The 18,241-nt window shown below is 40.8% G+C and overlaps 1 protein-coding gene across 1 annotated transcript; it reads left to right on the top strand.

Annotated features, from left to right (window-relative positions):
* The first annotated feature begins 1,486 nt into the window (after positions 1 to 1,486).
* Positions 1,487 to 9,828, top strand: shha (sonic hedgehog signaling molecule a). Its single transcript, XM_026180880.1, has 3 exons — positions 1,487 to 1,903; positions 6,706 to 6,967; positions 8,708 to 9,828. Exons 1-3 carry the CDS (start codon positions 1,604 to 1,606, stop codon positions 9,391 to 9,393), a joined length of 1,248 nt encoding a protein of 415 aa, XP_026036665.1. The 5' UTR covers positions 1,487 to 1,603; the 3' UTR covers positions 9,394 to 9,828.
* The last annotated feature ends 8,413 nt before the right edge of the window (positions 9,829 to 18,241 follow it).

The following is an 18,241-nucleotide window of genomic DNA, read 5'->3' as shown; positions in this document are numbered from 1 at the left end:
GAGAGCCAAAGTTGCCTCAGAACAGCCCGTCTTCCTCTAATTACTCGTTGTTATCACACAAATAATTGTCCTTCCTGAATTATTTTAGATGTCTGTTTTGTCTGGACCTTGAATTTGAATACAGTGGTGTCTCATGGTACAATACAGCCTTAATCAACAACAGTAAAATATTTCTTCATTGGCCTTTAATTATAGGAATGAGACTATGAGAATGTTGAGTTGGTGATTGAAATAAAATCTATTTTAATACTCGAGAAAAGTCATAATTTCTTTCCTTTCGGAAAGTTAGTTTTTCAAAACTATGAATCTGTGAGTAAAGTAGGTTTTGACTGTGTAGGAGAGAATATTGTTGCTACCCACTATCAGTATATTTTACGCACTAAATAGGTTCTTCCCCATAAAAAGTGGCTTTTTAAAACTTTTTTAACGCTTTCTAAAGCCTCGTCTACTATTGTGCTGTAAGTCTGTCCCGCTCCCATCCTCATTTTTAAGGACTCTGCTTCATTTTCTGAATCTGAGTTCCAGAAACCTGCGTGAAAATAAGATGAATGTGTTGAAAAATAGTCACATGGAATGATATTTTGGAGAATAAAATGCATTTTTACGCATAAACTAAAGTAGGAAACAAGAGCGCGCAGAGGGCACTGATGTTTCTCCAACTTTTGCTTTTTAGATCTGATGAAATCTCCATAATATTAGTCCAAAAAGTACATTACAGCACCATGTTTTGTCAGATTTATTGTGCCTTTGAACCATCAATAAGTTAAGAAGTGACCTTAGAGCAAATTTCGTGCGTACATTCGCGTTGGCACGCTGTTGTTGTTGAAAGGGACGCGAAGTTAGAGGCAAATTTCAATCTAATCTAATCTAATGAAATCTCTTATCTCACTGCACTGTAAGCAAACTATTCCATACTATTCGTGCGTTTATTCTGGTGGATATGGGGTGTCACAGCCAACTCATGCAGCCTTTGCGCACTGCACGTCCATGAGCAGTTTTATTCTCCTGGGAAACGCATTCTGCGCTCAAAGTTGTCCCACACAAATCAATTCACCAAACTACACTGCTTCAGATTTGAGAACCACTGTTCAAGTTCCCCTGTCTGTGCTTCACTTACTGTGAAACACTGGAAAACGGGAGGGTGGAAAAAAAAGACAGTTTATAATTGATGTTTTCCCATGGAGCAGCCCCTCCTCCTCGAAACAGAGGCTAACCCTCAGGTGGAAGAAATCTTTTAAGATTTTTGTGGGATAACATCAGGAGGGGTAGTCGACGCCAATGAAGTCCCTCCCCTATAGATCGGTGCTATAATACAAAGCAGTAAAAGCGGTAGGCACACACACAAGCGGCAGCAGCTCGACTAGAGATCCCGTGGCTTTTAATTCCCTCACTACTTTTTTTTAAACCCTCCTTCGATTTGCCCCGTTATTACCATTTATCCGAGGCGTTCATTTCCGCACCTGCCACACAGAGACCAAGCTAAGGCGAAGTAGAAGAGGAGACAAGGACACTGCGAGAGCCGGGAGAGGCAGACTGTAGAGATAGCAGCGGTGACCCGTTTGAGATCTTAAAGGACAAAAAAAAAAAAAAAAAAAAAAAAAAAATGCTGCTCTGGACCAAAATCGCGTTGGTCGGTCTCATCTGCTTGTCCTTGGTATCCTCTGGGATGGGATGCGGACCGGGCAGGGGCTACGGCAGGAGAAGACATCCGAAGAAGCTGACACCTCTTGCGTACAAGCAGTTCATCCCCAACGTCGCGGAGAAGACCCTCGGGGCAAGCGGTAAATACGAAGGCAAGATCACAAGAAACTCCGAGCGATTTAAAGAACTGACTCCCAATTATAACACAGACATCATATTCAAGGATGAGGAGAACACCGGTGCTGACAGGCTAATGACTCAGGTAAGGAGACGGAATAACCTTTTATTTTAATTTTATTGTGATTTTTATTTTTTTGCCCCCACTGTCCATTTCCTAACGCACCATCACTGCGTACTGCAACAACTCCCTTGTCAGACTGATTGCGCACCTTAAGTGAAGTCTGTTTTACCCGCTGCTGAACTCTTCACACTGAGCCTTTTAACTTCACTGCAAAGGCAGATGCGCTTTATACACCAGCATGGGAGTTTCCAAAGGCTGCAGGCTTGAAGCGAATATAGAAATCCAGCTGGATAAGTGATGTGCAGGCGGACAGTCAGGACACTCGGCTTTCATGATTGTGACAGTGTATTTAAAATATTAATGTGCCCCTCTCCTCATATCTATATTTGTATCTATGGGAGGCTCGTTTTGTTGCCTTACAGGGGCACGTCCATGTTAGATTTCATGCAGACTTTCTGTGTTTGCTGCCTATTTCGGCTTTACGTTGCAGCTTGTTTAAGCGCCTTTTCTTTACCCCAGCCCTGGGGATGCGCATCGCTTTAACAGTCGGGCTTACTGAGGCATGGCGTAGCTCATTCAGACGTTTCCTTGCACAGCCTTCTGTAATTTAGCCTTTCGCGTGGCGTGCATCTGTGCATGAAAACTGACATTTCTTTGAGAGTGTCCAGGCCTTGGTAAATGGGTGGGACTCGGCCAATTACACGAGCAAGGCGCACAGGAGTGCTGGTGTGTTTTACAATACACCTGCACGAAGGATGGCGTCTGTTTTAAATATCTCATCCTCTTGCAGCCAGTCAATTTAAAACCTTATACCCGGTTCAGTGCAGCTAAGAAGAGGCTCACATACATCGGAGACATGCCTTGATTTCTCTCCAGGCTGCAGGATGTCGCGTCTCTTCGGCATGACTTTTAGCACTTAGATGCTGGTGAATTATTAAAAAGCTCTTGGGTGATATTGGCTCAGTAATAATAAAATGAAGGTGGTGATGGTGGTGCTGCTGGTGGTGATGAAGCAAGGCGCGCGCCGGTGTCCCTGAACCCGTGCCTAGCACCACGCATGAGGGCGAGCTCCAATAAAATATTCACAGTGCGTGCGTCGCTCAGCCCTCCCCACATCTCCTCTGCTATACACCTATAGGTTCTCATACGCAGGGATCGTGAAATTACAGTAGTGTGAGGATGTGATTACCAAGGCGAGGGGTTAGAGACCTAAACGGATTCTCCGTGGGGGTTTCCAGGTCTCTAGCAGGAACATAGTTTAATTTAACCATTATTTCGAGAATCTTTGAACTAAAGAAGCACCTGTCTTAATCCAAGCTTTTACTCTGAGTAAAAAGACCCGCATGCCTATAAGGATTTGCTTTTGCAGGTCAGCATCAAAACGAACAACGGTGGGAGGTGGAAGAGCTGATAAATTGTGATTACATGTGGCACCATACGCTTGTGCAGCGTGGCCTGTTGGGGGTTTCTTTTTGTTTGTTGGATTTATTTGGGTTTGTTCGTGATCCATTTCCCACTTGACTGTTTACAGAAAACACGGCGACCGACTCTAAGTGTGAAAATGTACACGAAAGAACTTTTAGGCGCCCCTCGCCGGGGCTTGAAACACAGTTTGAACTTAGAACCTTTGGTCAGCGGGAGGCCACAGTAAGTTAAAACAGGTGTGATTATCCTTTTTATATATGACACTGTAAAGCCACCAGATTGAAGCATGTGCACCCAAAGGAGAGTAAGTGTAGCTGCAAGCAACATAAGCATTATCACATGAGGATTTACGCCGTGCCAAGGCTTTATGCATGAATCCAGAGGGTTTTTACGCACGGAGTTTTACGCATGAATGCCTTGAACTTCTTTCGTTATCTCGCGGTTTAGAAAATAGGTGTTGTATTCATAAATGAAACAAGGCACGTGTCTAGAGTAGCCCCGTTAGATATGTGCAATAAATGAATTAATCAGTCAATCAGTTTAGTGAGGTCTTGCCAAGATTATACACTCGAAGAAGCGCTTGAACAAGCACTCCTAACTAGTTTGACACAGCGCACTCCCAGAGAGCTGCCAACAAATACGCTTTAGAGACATTTACGAATAGATACACGAAGTGACGGGTCCTGACTTGATTAGGACCATCACCCGTTATTCCACGGCTTTTAGACTTATGCTCACCTGTCGCTGACCCTCGTGAATTCAACTTGTGTTAAGTGACATTCTACGCAGAAAAGTGGGACAAAATAAGACTCCAAAGGGATTTTTAAGGCAATAAAATGACTTAAAATTAAACAACAACAACTTTGATTTGCCCTCTTTAAACAAGTAAAACTGTAAGCCACATGTCAGGGGTTACTTTTTTTTACATTAGACCCAGTGCCAGACTTTTCATCTATTCTTCTCCCCCTCCAAGCGTAACAGTGTTAAGAGCCTGCAGTGCAAACGAGTTGGAAACGAGATGAGCTGGCGGCTTGTTTGCACTGACAGGTAGCTGATAAGTGTTTCCTCTAACCAAATCATTTGTGAAAAGATTAAGAGGCAGGCTGTTGAACAACTTTACCCCGAGCACAAAGCGCCGGTCCAAGGCGCCCTGCTGGGCTTCATGGTGGTTGAGCAGAATTTGGCTTGATTTGCGGCACACGACCTAATGAATTAATAAATAGGTTAAGCTTTACGGCTCTTGACTCCGACAGTCTCTCTCAGTATGCAGAAGGGTTTTTTAAGGAGGTTTTTTTTTTTTTAAATTCAACACATTCTACAAGTGTGATATGCTCATAAAACAGCGACTGATATATATGACTTTGTTTTCTGTTATGCGAGCGGGTAGATTTGTGTGAACAATCCCCGATTGAAGACCTCAGACTGTCCCAACCGTGGCGTGGGGGTGGGAGGGCAGTGGGCTCTTCTTTGCCCCCAGTGCAATCCTGGGATATTTCACAAGTCTGTTAGTCAGCAGCCAAAACACCTCGACTTAAGAAGGCATGTCACGTTTCCAAGACTTTGCAGGAGAAGAGTAATGAAAGTTTCCCTCCGCCGCTGGACTGAAAAGACTCTTTGTGATGTTTTATTTGACATATTGGTTCGGCGTCCAGAATAGTTGTCTTGGAGAAGGCCAGGCATCTTCATTTAGAGCGCGGAGAGCTTAGGGTTCAACCAACTCCAGATATTTTAAGGAGGCAGCTGCTCTTGAAGATCATCTTCATATCATCTGGACATCAATTATTAATTTAAAGAAAACAAGCAACTGACAAACGACTCCCTCATTCATCGCCTAATGCAGACTCGTGAATTCATACTGTATTAATGTTGTCTTTAATGCAACACTTCTGGATAGAAAAGGGTCACTGCTCGCACCTCTCCAAGACCAAAGACCCATATGTTATAGGCCAGTGAAGCGAATGCAGTGCCTTATCAATATTTCATCAGCAGCTTTCTTACCCGAGATGTGCCCTCTGACGCTGCTGCTAACACTGAGAAATGCAAGCTCAGGATCAGAGACGCAGTTCAGCTCCAGTGTTTCACCTCAGCTGGGAGGAAACAGGGGAGTCAGGTGGGTGGGGGGATGGAGTTGTGCGAGAGGCCTCAGTTGGTCCAGTTTTAATCTTTAATTGATATTAACCCTTGTGTGGTGTTCATGCTTTTGTTACTCGGGCAACATTGGCGGATCTGGTTTAACAGATGTTTACTTTTCTCTGTTCTAAGCAATAAAATCCACACATATGGTCAATATGTGGAATTTGCCTCCGTCAGAGCGTGTTTATGAACTAAAGCGCTGCTCGTTTTTGTGAGAAAATATAATAAATATCTAAATATAAAAAAGTTGTTAATCATATGAGCCTATGTAACTCAACCTCGTTAAACAAACAGCCTGTTTGCATCAGCTTCTACACAACACATGGGGGGCACTTTTGCTGTGTGTGCACATGTGTTTCTTGCCCACAAACATTTCACCTCTTCTTTTTGTTGCTACTGGATCTAGAATAGATCGGGGAATGTCTCCTGATCGGTAATGAAAAGTCCAGCCAGTGTGTTGGTCCTGGCTGGACCACGTTGCCACATTGCCACGTGGGATGCTTCATTCCTTGGACTAGAAGGCCATTTAGTTTCACTTTTTCTCCACCTTGCTGTCTGCTGATGAGCTTCTCTTCACCCTCCTGTCTGCACTGTCCTCCCAATAAAGGCAAAAGTCCTCATGTACTAAAATCTCATCGTGTTCCAAATCCTCTCTTTCTCGACTAAAATCATAGATATAGATCGATAAGGAGCCTCCCTAGCAAAGCTGCTTATTAGTTGTGCTCCTCTGCGATTTGTAGTTGGGACAAAGGGTATAATGTGCGGGGATGAGGGAGCAGACAGGTGCAGGTTTAACAAAGTTGGAACTTTGTGCGGAAATAGCAAGAGCAGACAGAAAGAAAGAAAGAAAAAACAAGCGCGCACAGCAACAGCAGGTCATGCAGGACGAGGAGGAGAGAGTGAAGTGACACCAGCACGACCCCACTTCTATGACCACATGAGTGTGGGGGCTACAGTGTGATGCTTTATATGTTCTTCGCAGAAAATGAACCGGAATCTGAGGTGGAAATGATGATAAAGCACACAGTTCTTCTGGCACAAAGGGTAATTGCTGAAATGTAATAAATCTGTCGGAAGGCTGATTAGGTGATCTAATATTTTATTTCTCTGACCGCTTATCAGCCCTTATTTCTCTCGTCAGCTAAGCTGTGTCAGTGCAACGCGTGATTTGAGTGATTTTCACTTCATAAAAGCTGATATTTGCGCACTGTGGTGGTGTTTCGGGCAGTTCCGGTGATGCATGGATTCATTTCTTGTTCCCACAGAGATGTAAAGACAAACTGAACTCGCTAGCCATCTCCGTGATGAACCAGTGGCCCGGAGTGAAGCTGCGGGTCACCGAGGGCTGGGACGAGGACGGACACCATTTAGAAGACTCTCTTCACTACGAGGGCAGAGCCGTGGACATCACCACTTCAGACAGAGACAAGAGCAAATACGGCACTCTGTCCAGGCTGGCGGTGGAAGCTGGATTTGACTGGGTCTACTATGAATCTAAGGCCCACATCCACTGCTCCGTGAAAGCAGGTATGGCTCCAAAGTAAAAAGAAAAACAGAACTGCGCTGATAATCTGCCATGCGCACCACTGGCTGTAGGACAACGGCGCGCATTTCCCATCAGGCGTGATTGCAATCGTTTGTAACAACAGGTGCAGCTCAGGGAAGCAGCAGTCCTGTTTTATCTTCTGGAAAAGTTTCACCCAAGACTAGATTGTATCAGCTGATTGTGATGGGAAAGTAAAATAGAGTCACAATAACACTTATCATGGGCTTACTGATCTGATGGTTATTGTAGACAAGTGTGACCACTGATCAATTCAATGATTTCAGTGATTAATCACAGAATCCTAGTGTTTGAGGGGTCATTTAAGTGCAGAGGTCAGATGTTTCAGATCTTTTCATTTGTTTTAACTGGATAGTTTTTATGAAACTGTAAATAGTCATTTCTCTGAGTGATGTATAGGCATTTCCCGGTTAAAGGCGTTATAAGCGTTTCTCGTTGCAGCTTATTTCTTGATCTTACACCGCCCCACACTGTCTCCTGGTGGGAACCGCTACCATAGTCTAACGAGGGTGCTCGGCGTGACCTAGAAATAGCACATTTTTCTCGCTCTCTGATAAAAATAAGTGCTGCAAGGTGAATTTGGTAATCGTTTTTAATTATATGTGAGAAAATCATAAAAATTTTCATTTCCGTTTGTTTGTTTGGTTTTTTGGGGTTTATCGAGGCTCATAATCGACCTAGGTCGTCACTACTGGACACCTATGACGCCCAGAAAATATTTCCTCACTTTGACTGATGAACCATGGTGCTTTTTCCTTCTTTTTTTTTTTAAATTGATAAATCCCTTACTTATCATTCAGCACACACGTTTTGAGATCACAGTATGAGCTAGGCCGACGTGTCATTGGAGGTCATGCGACTTTACCAAAAGGATTTGGCTGAACAATGTTGAATTGGTTTGGGGTAAATCTGGTTTTCAGTTGTCACCTTATTTCATGCTCGGGAATCTTAAAAGAAGATTAAAAGCCCCAAATTCTGAGTAGGAAACCCTTTTTTCTCCCTCTGTGCAGGACAGTGTGATCCTAGAGACTGGTATGTGAAGAGTTCCACCAAGGCCAAAATTATTGTCATCAAGACTGACAACAAAGCAGGGAGAGGTGGTAGACAGGGAGAGGGGGGACATTGATGTTGCACAACAGAAAGCATTTAAGAGTCCGGGCCCTCATTTAAATTCAAATCTACAACTCGAGAGGCTTGGAAAAGTGGCTCCACTGGGTAAATAGTAGTTGTGAGTCGCCTATTTGTGTGAATTGTCACATAGAGGTTTCTGCACCTGAGTAAATATGGGAAGAGTAGCTGGGAAAGGCGTAAGTGTTCTTTACGGAGAGTAGCTCGATCCACAAGTTGATTTAGAATAACAATGCCTGCTCTTCATTGGGGTTTTTAATTAAGAATAGATGAGCCAGGGCTTTCAGTTTTCCCGTCTCAGACAACGTGGGCTAAGCTAATACGCATCTGGCATCAAGGAGCCGACATCATTATGCAAAATGCATATGGCCCACCGTGTTGTGTAGAGGCAGAAAAAATACAGATAAAGGTGGATTTTTCAGTCAATTTGAATTATTATGAATGGGCCTTTGAATGAGTTCTGGGCTGGAAATGTTCAAAGCGCATGTGATGTTTGTTTGCACGCGTTAAAAATTATTAATAAAAGTCTCGCAGTGAGAAAAACGACTTAATGTTTTTCTTGTTTCTTCTAACAGAAAATTCAGTGGCAGCAAAGTCAGGCGGCTGCTTCCCCGGATCCTCCACGGTCACTCTTCAGGATGGCACCAAGAAAGCAGTCAAAGATCTCAAAAGCGGCGACAGGGTCATGACAGCAGATGACGACGGAAATGTAATTTACACCGACTTCGTCATGTTTATAGACCGAGATTCGATGCTGAGGAGGATCTTCTATGTGATCGAAACCGACTCAGGCCAGAAAATAACCCTCACCGCCGCGCATCTCGTCTTCGTCAGCCGCAACAGCTCCAGCGAGGCGGAGAAGCGGATGTCTGCGATTTTCGCCAGTCAAGTCCAGCCTGGACAGAAAGTGTTCGTCTTTGACGCAGAGCGAAGTCGACTCGAGTCTGTGACCGTCAAACGGATTTACACGCAAAGTCACGAGGGTTCCTTTGCGCCCGTGACCTCACAGGGGACCATCGTGGTGGACCAGGTCCTTGCGTCCTGTTACGCAGTGATCGAAGACCACGACTTGGCACACTGGGCCCTGGCACCCGTCAGGCTCGCCCACTGGGTGTCCTCGTTCCTATTTAGCTCCCAGCCTCCAAGCAGTGTACAAAACGAAGGAGTGCACTGGTACTCCAAAATCCTTTATCAATTAGGGACATGGCTCTTGGACAGCCACTCGATCCATCCACTTGGAATGTCGGTATACCCAAGTTGAAACAGCTGCGACAGGAGCAGAACGAGACTTTAAATGTAGGACACACGAACTATACAGTAGATTAAAAATAATAATAATAATAATAATTAAAAAAGAGAAAGAGAGAAAGAAAAAAAGCGAACTGACAGACAGACGTGACATGACAAGGGCCCCAGCGGAGTTGGGATATTTATTTCAGTGACTTTTCCATGATGTGTCCCCCTTTCAAAGAATGAATGGAGCCTTAAAAAGTTTCTCTTTGAATAATTTATTCTCATGTGAACTCTGCTGCTGTCACATAAATGGATTCTGAAACTGTGTGAGCAGCAAATTGTGCATAATCTATTTTTGTAAATATCAAATGCAAAAAAAAAGAAAAATGAAGAAAAAAATTGAAAAATGGGAAAAAAAAAATCGGAAACAGAAAGAAGATCATGTAAAACGGAGCTGACTTTGACAGGCTGTAAGTTTCATATATATGTATATATGTATGTATGTATGTATGTATGTATGTATGTATGTATGTATGTATGTATGTATGTATGTATGTATATATATATATATATATATATATATATATATATATATATATATATATATATATATATATATGTGTGTGTGTGTGTGTGTGTGTGTATATATACATACATACATATATACATATATATGAAACTTACAGCCTGTCAAAGTATAATAATCAGCTGTATAACAATCAGCTGACTGTTATATTTTGGGGAGAGAGGAAAAAAAAACCCTCGCGGGGTTCCATAAATTATATTTTTATACACAGAATTGTAAATTAGATTTTGACAGATCGCTACCGAATCACATTTCGTTATTTGAAATAGTGTAAGATATGAAAATATATTTTAATTTAAATACAGTAGCTGGGAAAGTGTTGGAAAATCTTGTACTGCTTGGTTTATTAAGAATTTTATTATTTTGTAAACTGTTCGTTTCAGTTGTTGGAGAGGGACAGATATTCTGCCCCATGTCTGCATTCTCTGCTTTTTTATGTGTATGTGTTTCTTTTCTGTTTTCTTTTGAGAAAAAATAATATCAAATGCAGATTCTGACAATTCAGTAACAGTTAAAGTAGTACTGAAACCGTTTCGTTAAATAAATTAATAAGTAACTCCTGTAAATGTACTAAAATCTTATTTTTCTTTTCATATTTTGTAATAGGGAAATAGTTTTATAGAAATGAACTGCAGGCTGATGCACAGTTTGAATAGACTATATATAGGCAGACCTACCAGTTAACTTTCATAACAGGGCGATGTGTCAAAAAATGTCTAGAATTTATTATTTATATGTTTATTATAAAATGAGATAAAGAACATTTTCAAACTTGGAGTTGTTATATGTCTTTTTCAAAAAACAGTGCCAGAGGAACCACACAGTAGTGGGAAGGACGGGGGCTTTTTGGCCATATTATTTGGACATTTACAACCAAATTATAATCTGGACTCAGTCAAGAGATATATCAATTGGCTTGGTTCACGCCCGCCCCTCGCCAAAAGAATCCCCACAGCCTATTGGATGTCTTACGCACAAAAAACCGGGGAGAATATTGCGCTTTGATCTACCTTTTGCATGCTTGCGAAATGTTGAAAGCCTATGTCAAATTTAACGAGGTCTGCCCTCCGCAAATAACTTCCAACGCGCAGACAAATTAAACAGAAGCGTCTTTGTTGGCCACAGGTCTGCCTCTCGGCGTCTGCTGGTTCAGGTCAGATCGCTCCATCCGACAGTAACTGACAGTCGGGGCTCATTATAAAGAAACGCTGCAGTCCCACTAGTCCACATTACAGCTTTGTTAGTCTTAACAAATCACTATAATCCTGCAGTATTTTCATAGACTTATAGTGCGCATGCAGCACTTAATAGTGAGCTCTCAGAGATGCGTTTTTGTCCTCTAGTGGAGCGCTTTGGCATCGGGCGGCACATCTTCTCAAATCGATTACAGCATTAGCTTTTTTGGAGATATCATCTTCAGTGATAGGGCGACACCTTGTGGTTAAATTAGACAATTGGACGTAATATTCTGCAGCTGGGTGTAAATACTTAACGTAAAACCTGAATGAAGTTCTGGAAAAGGGATTTTTATATAACCAACTCTAGTCAAAGTGTTTGTAAAGCTGGAAGCAAAATCATACAGTCAAGCAGAAGAACAAAAGCAGTTCTGAAAATGTGAGACTATAAATTCAAATTTAAAAAAAAGAAGAAAAGCCCATGCACACAAAAAAAGATAAATGTTGGTGAATCACTCAGACCCATCAAAGGTAAAAGGGGCCTCTGAACCTGGGTTTCTGAACACTGTTGCAACATGAGCAGGAATTCCATTTTCGTCTCCCGCATTGTGTTGTGCTGTTGATATTGTGAGGTGGAAACTTCAGGGAGGGACAAAGCGGCCCATCTCTCCCGGCACTGTGACCTTGGGTCCCTGTCAGATACAAAAGCGTCGGTGCAGGGCAGCATTCCTCAGAGCAGGTAAACAGAGCCTCCTCTAATCCCTCTGGGGGCCCTCAGTCTGCTGGAGCTCAACGACGGCTTTTACAAATGTTGACATTTGCAAACATGAACAGTCTGGCATTCTGCAAAAACAAAACTCCCCCGTTTCTAAGAGAGTTCTGCAAACGACAGAGCTCGTCCTCTCTGCAGGCAGCTTTTGCTTCGCGGCAGCAGCCTGCAGAGTGCTCAATGTGGAAGTGGCAAGTTAGAGGGAAGCAGAAATCCACAAGGCCTTAATTGAGAGATGTCCCTTTATTCCTACTAACGTAGTATTAATAGAGCAAAGAAGAAAGCAGAACTTTTTGTGACAGGCCAGCATGGATAGATGGATGGATACAGGCCTGCAGAGATGGGAGAGTATGCACCCATTACTTTGGTTAAAAATGGCAATTGTGGTTTTCCAACTAAACTATTTAATTTGAATAAACTGATACTGGTTTATGGTTTAAGGTGAACACACCACAACAAGTTTTCCACTTCAGAATCACAGCTACATAGTTACACCTTTTGGCCCCTTTTTCTACACTCTGTACTCTGATATTTGGCCGAGCTGAGCAGCATCAAGTTTCTGATTGTTCGAGGAACACAAAATCCACCCAGAGTGATGCTGCCTGTATTAAAACCCTGAACTTTGCTGCAAGGTAACAGTGCTAAGCATTCGTCCCTCATACTTATAGAAAGCATACCCTACCAGTAACAAGGGTTTACAAATGAGCACTACTTAACTTTAAGACAAGTAAGAGTACAAAATAGTTCTTTAGCTGGGACTCATTCTGCTTCATCTATTTCTACTCAAAGTTACACAAGGCTAAATGACAGAAAGGTCACCAAGAAGTTTATTTCACACCTGTTTCTGGTATCAAATGTGACATTTTCAATTTACATAAAATACTGAATATCTTGAATCATTTTCAAAATATAAGACATAAAGAACAGACCAAATGCAGTTGTTGTTGTGGTTTTTTTAATAATCCAGCAGACAACACGATCCCTTCTTCTGACTCGTGTGATCGGGATGAAAACACACCAATCAATCATTATTTGTAGCGTCATTATTTGTAGCGTCAAACCATCCGAGATGATGGCACCAGGTTAAAAAATAAATAAATAAAATATATAACAGCGATGAAGCTGGAAGGAGCTTCTGGTGAAGTGAAAGCCGTGAAGCAACTTGCTTTAGAGTTATGTGTCTCCTCAGTGAACCCGGCTGTCGTCAGATGGAAACCTCCATCCACTGGACTAGCAAACAGTGGTAATCCAGGCAGGCCCCCCTGCTCCTGCTTGGTACAGAAGTCTTAAGTTCAGAGAACAGATGAGATATGTTCGAATGCACGTACAGCAAGTTGGAACAACAGCAATGACTGGAAAAGCAGAATATTCTCTGGAAGAGAAGGCTGTGGCTCAGGAGGTAGAGCGGGTCGTCCACCAATCAAAAGGTCGGCTAATAGATTCTTCTGCTACTCCAGTCTGCACTCTGTCCCCTAGATGGCTCTTAAAGCATAAATAGCTCTGTGACTTCTTCAAATGTAATAAAACACAGATATTACATGCATTACGTGAGAAGCCTTTAAACCAAGATTATCAACCTCATTTTACGTTGTGGGCCACATGCAACCCACTTTGATCTTAAGTGGGCCGGACAGGTGAAACCCCCTTTTTGTCAGTGTAAAGTTTTCCTACACATCTCAAAATGCAGAGATAGCTTAATTTTTTTTTTAAAATTAGTGTAGTATGTCCCAGTTTTTCTACATGATCAAAAAATTCAGTTAAAATAAAGTTAAAAGTCCAAACTCTACTCCCTACTTCATCTTTTCTAAAAACCATCCGGTCGGCCGGATTGGTCGTCCTGGCTGATTTTGGACACTGGGCCTTATGTTTGACACCCCTGATTTCTACGTGTTTAAACTTGTGGTTGTAAAGTCAAAGTATGACAAGTTAGTGGCTCTCAGAGTGACTGGAACTGTCTTAGACTATAACTGAAAAGAAAATCAGTCAAGTTGTCAGACAAGAGAGGTTAGAAATCTTTGAAACAAACCGGAACAATCAGAGGTCAAAGCAGACTCACAAATGCTGCACGGACTGTTAGATAGGTTAACTGTATGTCCGACGAGGGAAGAGGGAATCTAGAGTCAAAGGGCGGGACCAGATGGTTTTCCTGTTGATCTGCATTAAAACATCTTTGATATTTAAATTATCAAATGAAATAAATTGTTTCTAAATGCTTTTTAAAATGAGAGCCTTCCATATTTCATGAGTGTTGCCCTGTTTTTAACCAGGCAAAAATCTGAGGCCATCTTTGTATTTTAGCTCTAATTAAGAAAATTTGTTCTGTTAAAGTAAAAATTACAAAAAAAAAAAGAAGCTGAACTGGAAATAAAACATGTAATTGCTTATATAGAAACTTTTTGCAGCAAACATTTCAATGTTTTACGTCACCAGGTAAGGTTGAGGAAAGCTTCAGATGATTACATCAGCTACTTTTAGTACATAAACTTCCCAACTTGCATTTGTTTGACATATGACGAACAATGAGTCAAATTAATAAAAATAATGTAATAATTAAAAAAAAAACAAAAAAAAACAATGGTGCCTATAAATAACATTTATTATGAAGTTGAATGACTCTCCAATCTTCAAAGTTCAGAAGAATAAAGAAAAGATATATAATATTGAAAACATTAAAATTTATTTTGTCTTGATTAGCTTCGATTCACTTCTAGCTACAGAAACCTTTATTCATTTTGATTGAAGTTTTGAGCAAAAAAAAAGCCAAAACAATAAAAACACAGAAATATTAAAGTGCATCAAAAACTTTTATTTTTCATGAGTTTGAGGTATAAAGAATAGAAACTTAAATGTACTTAAAAAATGAAGTATCTTTAAAAGTCTTCATGTCATAGTAGAAAAATCCAGTTTTTACAGCATCAGAACAAATTGCACAATCATTTCAGAATAATTCAAACACAACATGATTCCTTCTTATGACACAAGTGTGAAAAACACAGAGATGTCTTCAAAGTTTGCTTTTTGTTTTGGTCAGAACCCAACGGGCTGGGTTTACAGTCATTTGGTGCACCATACAGTTCGAGATGACGAAACCAGTGCAGTGTCTTTGTGTTAAAACTCCAACCAAACAGTGAGTGTCAAGAAGCTGGAATGACCTTTGGTGCAGTGAAAGCCATGAAGCAGCTTGCTTTAGAGGTTTATGTGTCTGCTCAGTGAACCCGGCTGTCGTCACACAGATGGAAACCTCCATCCACTGGGCTAACAAACAATGGTAATCCGGGCAGGCCACCCTGCTTGATACAGAAGTTTTAAGTTCATTGAAGAACAGCAGCGGGAAGGAAAAGACAAGATATGGTCAAGTTGAAAGAACAGTGACAGCAGGAAAAGCGGTTAGGAAAAAGGCGACAGGCCCGATAACCTGAACGCACCAACAACTGTCGAGTGAGGGAAATGAAATCTTCATCTCGGGGCCGGAGATGGCGAGGCTGTGAAAGAACGTGAAGTGTTAAGCGAATGAGTTAAGGCAGTATCATGGTTTAAGCTGGTCAATGGCTCCTCTTACTGGCACGCTGTTAAAATAAAGTAAAAGTATGCGTTAGTTACAGATGTCTCTCTGTTGTACTCGCACCTGAGATGGCTAGCGGTCACGTCAGGTGAATCAAATCTCAACTGCACCATCGTGCCACCAGGTGTGATCAAACAAAGAGCACCACAAGAGCAAGTGTGGGACCACACCAGAGGTGTTTCATGCTTTTACTCAACCTCTTAGTTAACGACTGAATCAGTCACAGGTCATTTAACACTTTTTTAGTTTTCCTGTTAAAAGGCAGTTTTTGCCCTCCACTGTCACCAAGTGCTCGCTCATAGGGGGTCGTCTGATTGTTGGGCTTTTCTCTGCATCGCTGTAGGGTCTTTACCTTAGAATATAAAGCGCCTTAAGCAAACTGTTGTAGTGAATTGGAAGTCTACAAATAAAACTGAACTGAAATTAACTGTAAAAAATAAAAAAGATCCTTGAAGAATTCCCTGCTCAGAAAACAGGTTGATTATTTTTCTAGCAGAACAACAAAGGCTTTGAGAAACTGGGTGAGGTTATATGATGTTAAATGACCTGATAGGTTTCTGGGAAAAGGCCTCAGATGATTACATTAGCAATATAAACAGGGGATACTTTTAGCAGATTAATATAAACAGCCTGCTTAATTTCAGGTCACTCGCAAATGCACTTTGTTGATTGACTAAAACATGTTAAACCTTTGGTATGGCCTCTTAAATGTGCTTTTAAAAAATGGATTTGTCACTCTGCTCCATGGTAGAGGATTTGATCTGAAGAAAAAGACAGAATTCAGTGAGTAATTCAGCGACTCTGCACCTTAAATGTACCTGTTAAAAAAAAGTTACAAGTTAGTGCTGTGCAAAACTCAACCTTTAACCCAAATATGCGAAATATTCTCACTATAATCATCAGCAGCCTTTATGGAGGTTTCTTATGCAAGCATAAGAAAGCTGCATTCACAACTGACAGGAAAGCCCTTCTATGTTAAATACCTACTACAACCATATGAGGTGGCATGTTTGGAAAAACATGCTGTAACTTAAATAAGCCTTTTTTTCCCCCCAATTAAAATTAATCACTTTTAAAAATTCACAGTACACGTCTGTATGAAATTCTTCACATTAAGGTACAGATAAGATTCAATATGAATCTGTTCTGGTATTAAAAGACCTGACGTCTTATAACAATATCACTACGACCTGGCATTGCCGTTACTCTTTCAAATCCACAGGATTTAGCGTCGCACTAAAACTCGAGCGAGTAACCCACAACATGAAAGACAATAAATACATAACTGTCAATACACAGAAAAAGCTAAAAAATGTCAAACAAAAAAAGAATAAAACATAAATAAACCAGATTTCTGCAACATACAAAAAAATAAATAAAACAATAAATAATTTTTAAAAAAACGCCACAACTTCACTGTTTATATGAAGAAGAGGAAATTTGTGGGATCGAATACTTTGGGTACTTGCTGAGAATGTACTGGTGGCTTATTTTAAACCTTTATGGATTATTAGTAACTTCAAGTAACATAAGGGAAATACCACTAAATTTGTGATGTGATTCAACACATGCAGACAGGACAGAGAAGCCAATTAGTACACATTTCTCAAACCACAAAATCAGGGAGGTTAATCTGTAGCGCCACCTAGAGGCACAGCTGGGAACAGACTTTCAGACAGATTAAAAGAATAAAATAAAAGTGGTGACCTTTTTTTTTTGGCATAAAACTCGTACCTTTTCCCTACCAGCCGAGTAGCAATGCTTCTCATTTTATGGAGCTGCACATTCAGATGACCTCAATGCTAAATTTTCAGGCCAAAATTTCTCATTTAAGGAAATAAATTCAGTGATATTCCCCTTCAACTTTGAGGTAGTATCTCTTGCCATAATATTGCTCATTTTTTGTTTTGTTTTTTTTGCGTCTATAAACCTACAAAATCAAAAATTACTTAAAAAAGTGGTTCATCCCAAGAAAATACGCAAGTTTCCAAACGCATTTACGTCATATGTTGCATAGTTAAAACCCCCAAACTTACAGAATACGTTAAAAAGTACAAACGAGTAGAAAGTGTGGCACAGAAGATGAAAACTACGTTATCATAAAGGCACATAACACATGGACATCACACACAACCACACGTCTTTGGGCTAAAGTTCAAGTGGCTTCACATACCTGCATGCTCACGGTATATTGGCCATATTTTTATTTACACTTTTGTTTTTGGTTATTTGTTCGTTTTTTTCTTTTCACCTTAAACTTTTTGTCAAATGTATTGTTTAACACAAATGTGGTCCAGTCATTCCTCGTTTGAAAATACAAACAAAATACTTGTAAAAATGACATATCTGGACACGTCAGCATATCCTTTACATATAAAAGTTGTTTTTCCTGATACAACGTGAGTGAACTCAAAAAAATTTAACGAGTTAAATATCGAGTGAAAGCCTGACTTATGCACATGATCACTACGCGGGTAATGGTTGCCCCCTCTCGTTGTTCTGTCTCGTCCCTTTGAATAATGTATATAAAACAATTTCAGTCTTCGATGTGAAAAAACGTCTGCATTTAAACTTTTAACACATTTTTACAACTACAATACACAAACAGTTTTGTGATGAGGAGAAAAAAATCTGAATAACAAAAAAAATTTAAAATGTGACGAGCTAGTAAGTGATGCCTTGGAAAAAAATGTGTAAAACTGACAAAAGAGAAATTAGTGTATTTAGAAAATGTATCTCTCTACAGTCTCCAGGGCAAATTATTAAGGTGAATTTTGTTTATAT

This window comes from Astatotilapia calliptera, chromosome 9 (assembly GCF_900246225.1).
Source record: "Astatotilapia calliptera chromosome 9, fAstCal1.2, whole genome shotgun sequence".
Lineage (NCBI taxonomy): Eukaryota > Metazoa > Chordata > Actinopteri > Cichliformes > Cichlidae > Astatotilapia > Astatotilapia calliptera.
This window is presented reverse-complemented; position numbering and strand designations above follow the sequence as displayed.

Excerpts from the sequence above, each read along its gene's own strand:
- shha (XM_026180880.1), top strand. The coding sequence starts at position 1,604 with ATGCTGCTCTGGACCAAAATCGCGTTGGTCGGTCTCATCTGCTTGTCC. Across the intron at positions 1,904-6,705 it reads CTGACAGGCTAATGACTCAG|AGATGTAAAGACAAACTGAA; the intron begins GTAAGGAGACGG and ends TTGTTCCCACAG. Across the intron at positions 6,968-8,707 it reads CCACTGCTCCGTGAAAGCAG|AAAATTCAGTGGCAGCAAAG; the intron begins GTATGGCTCCAA and ends TTCTTCTAACAG.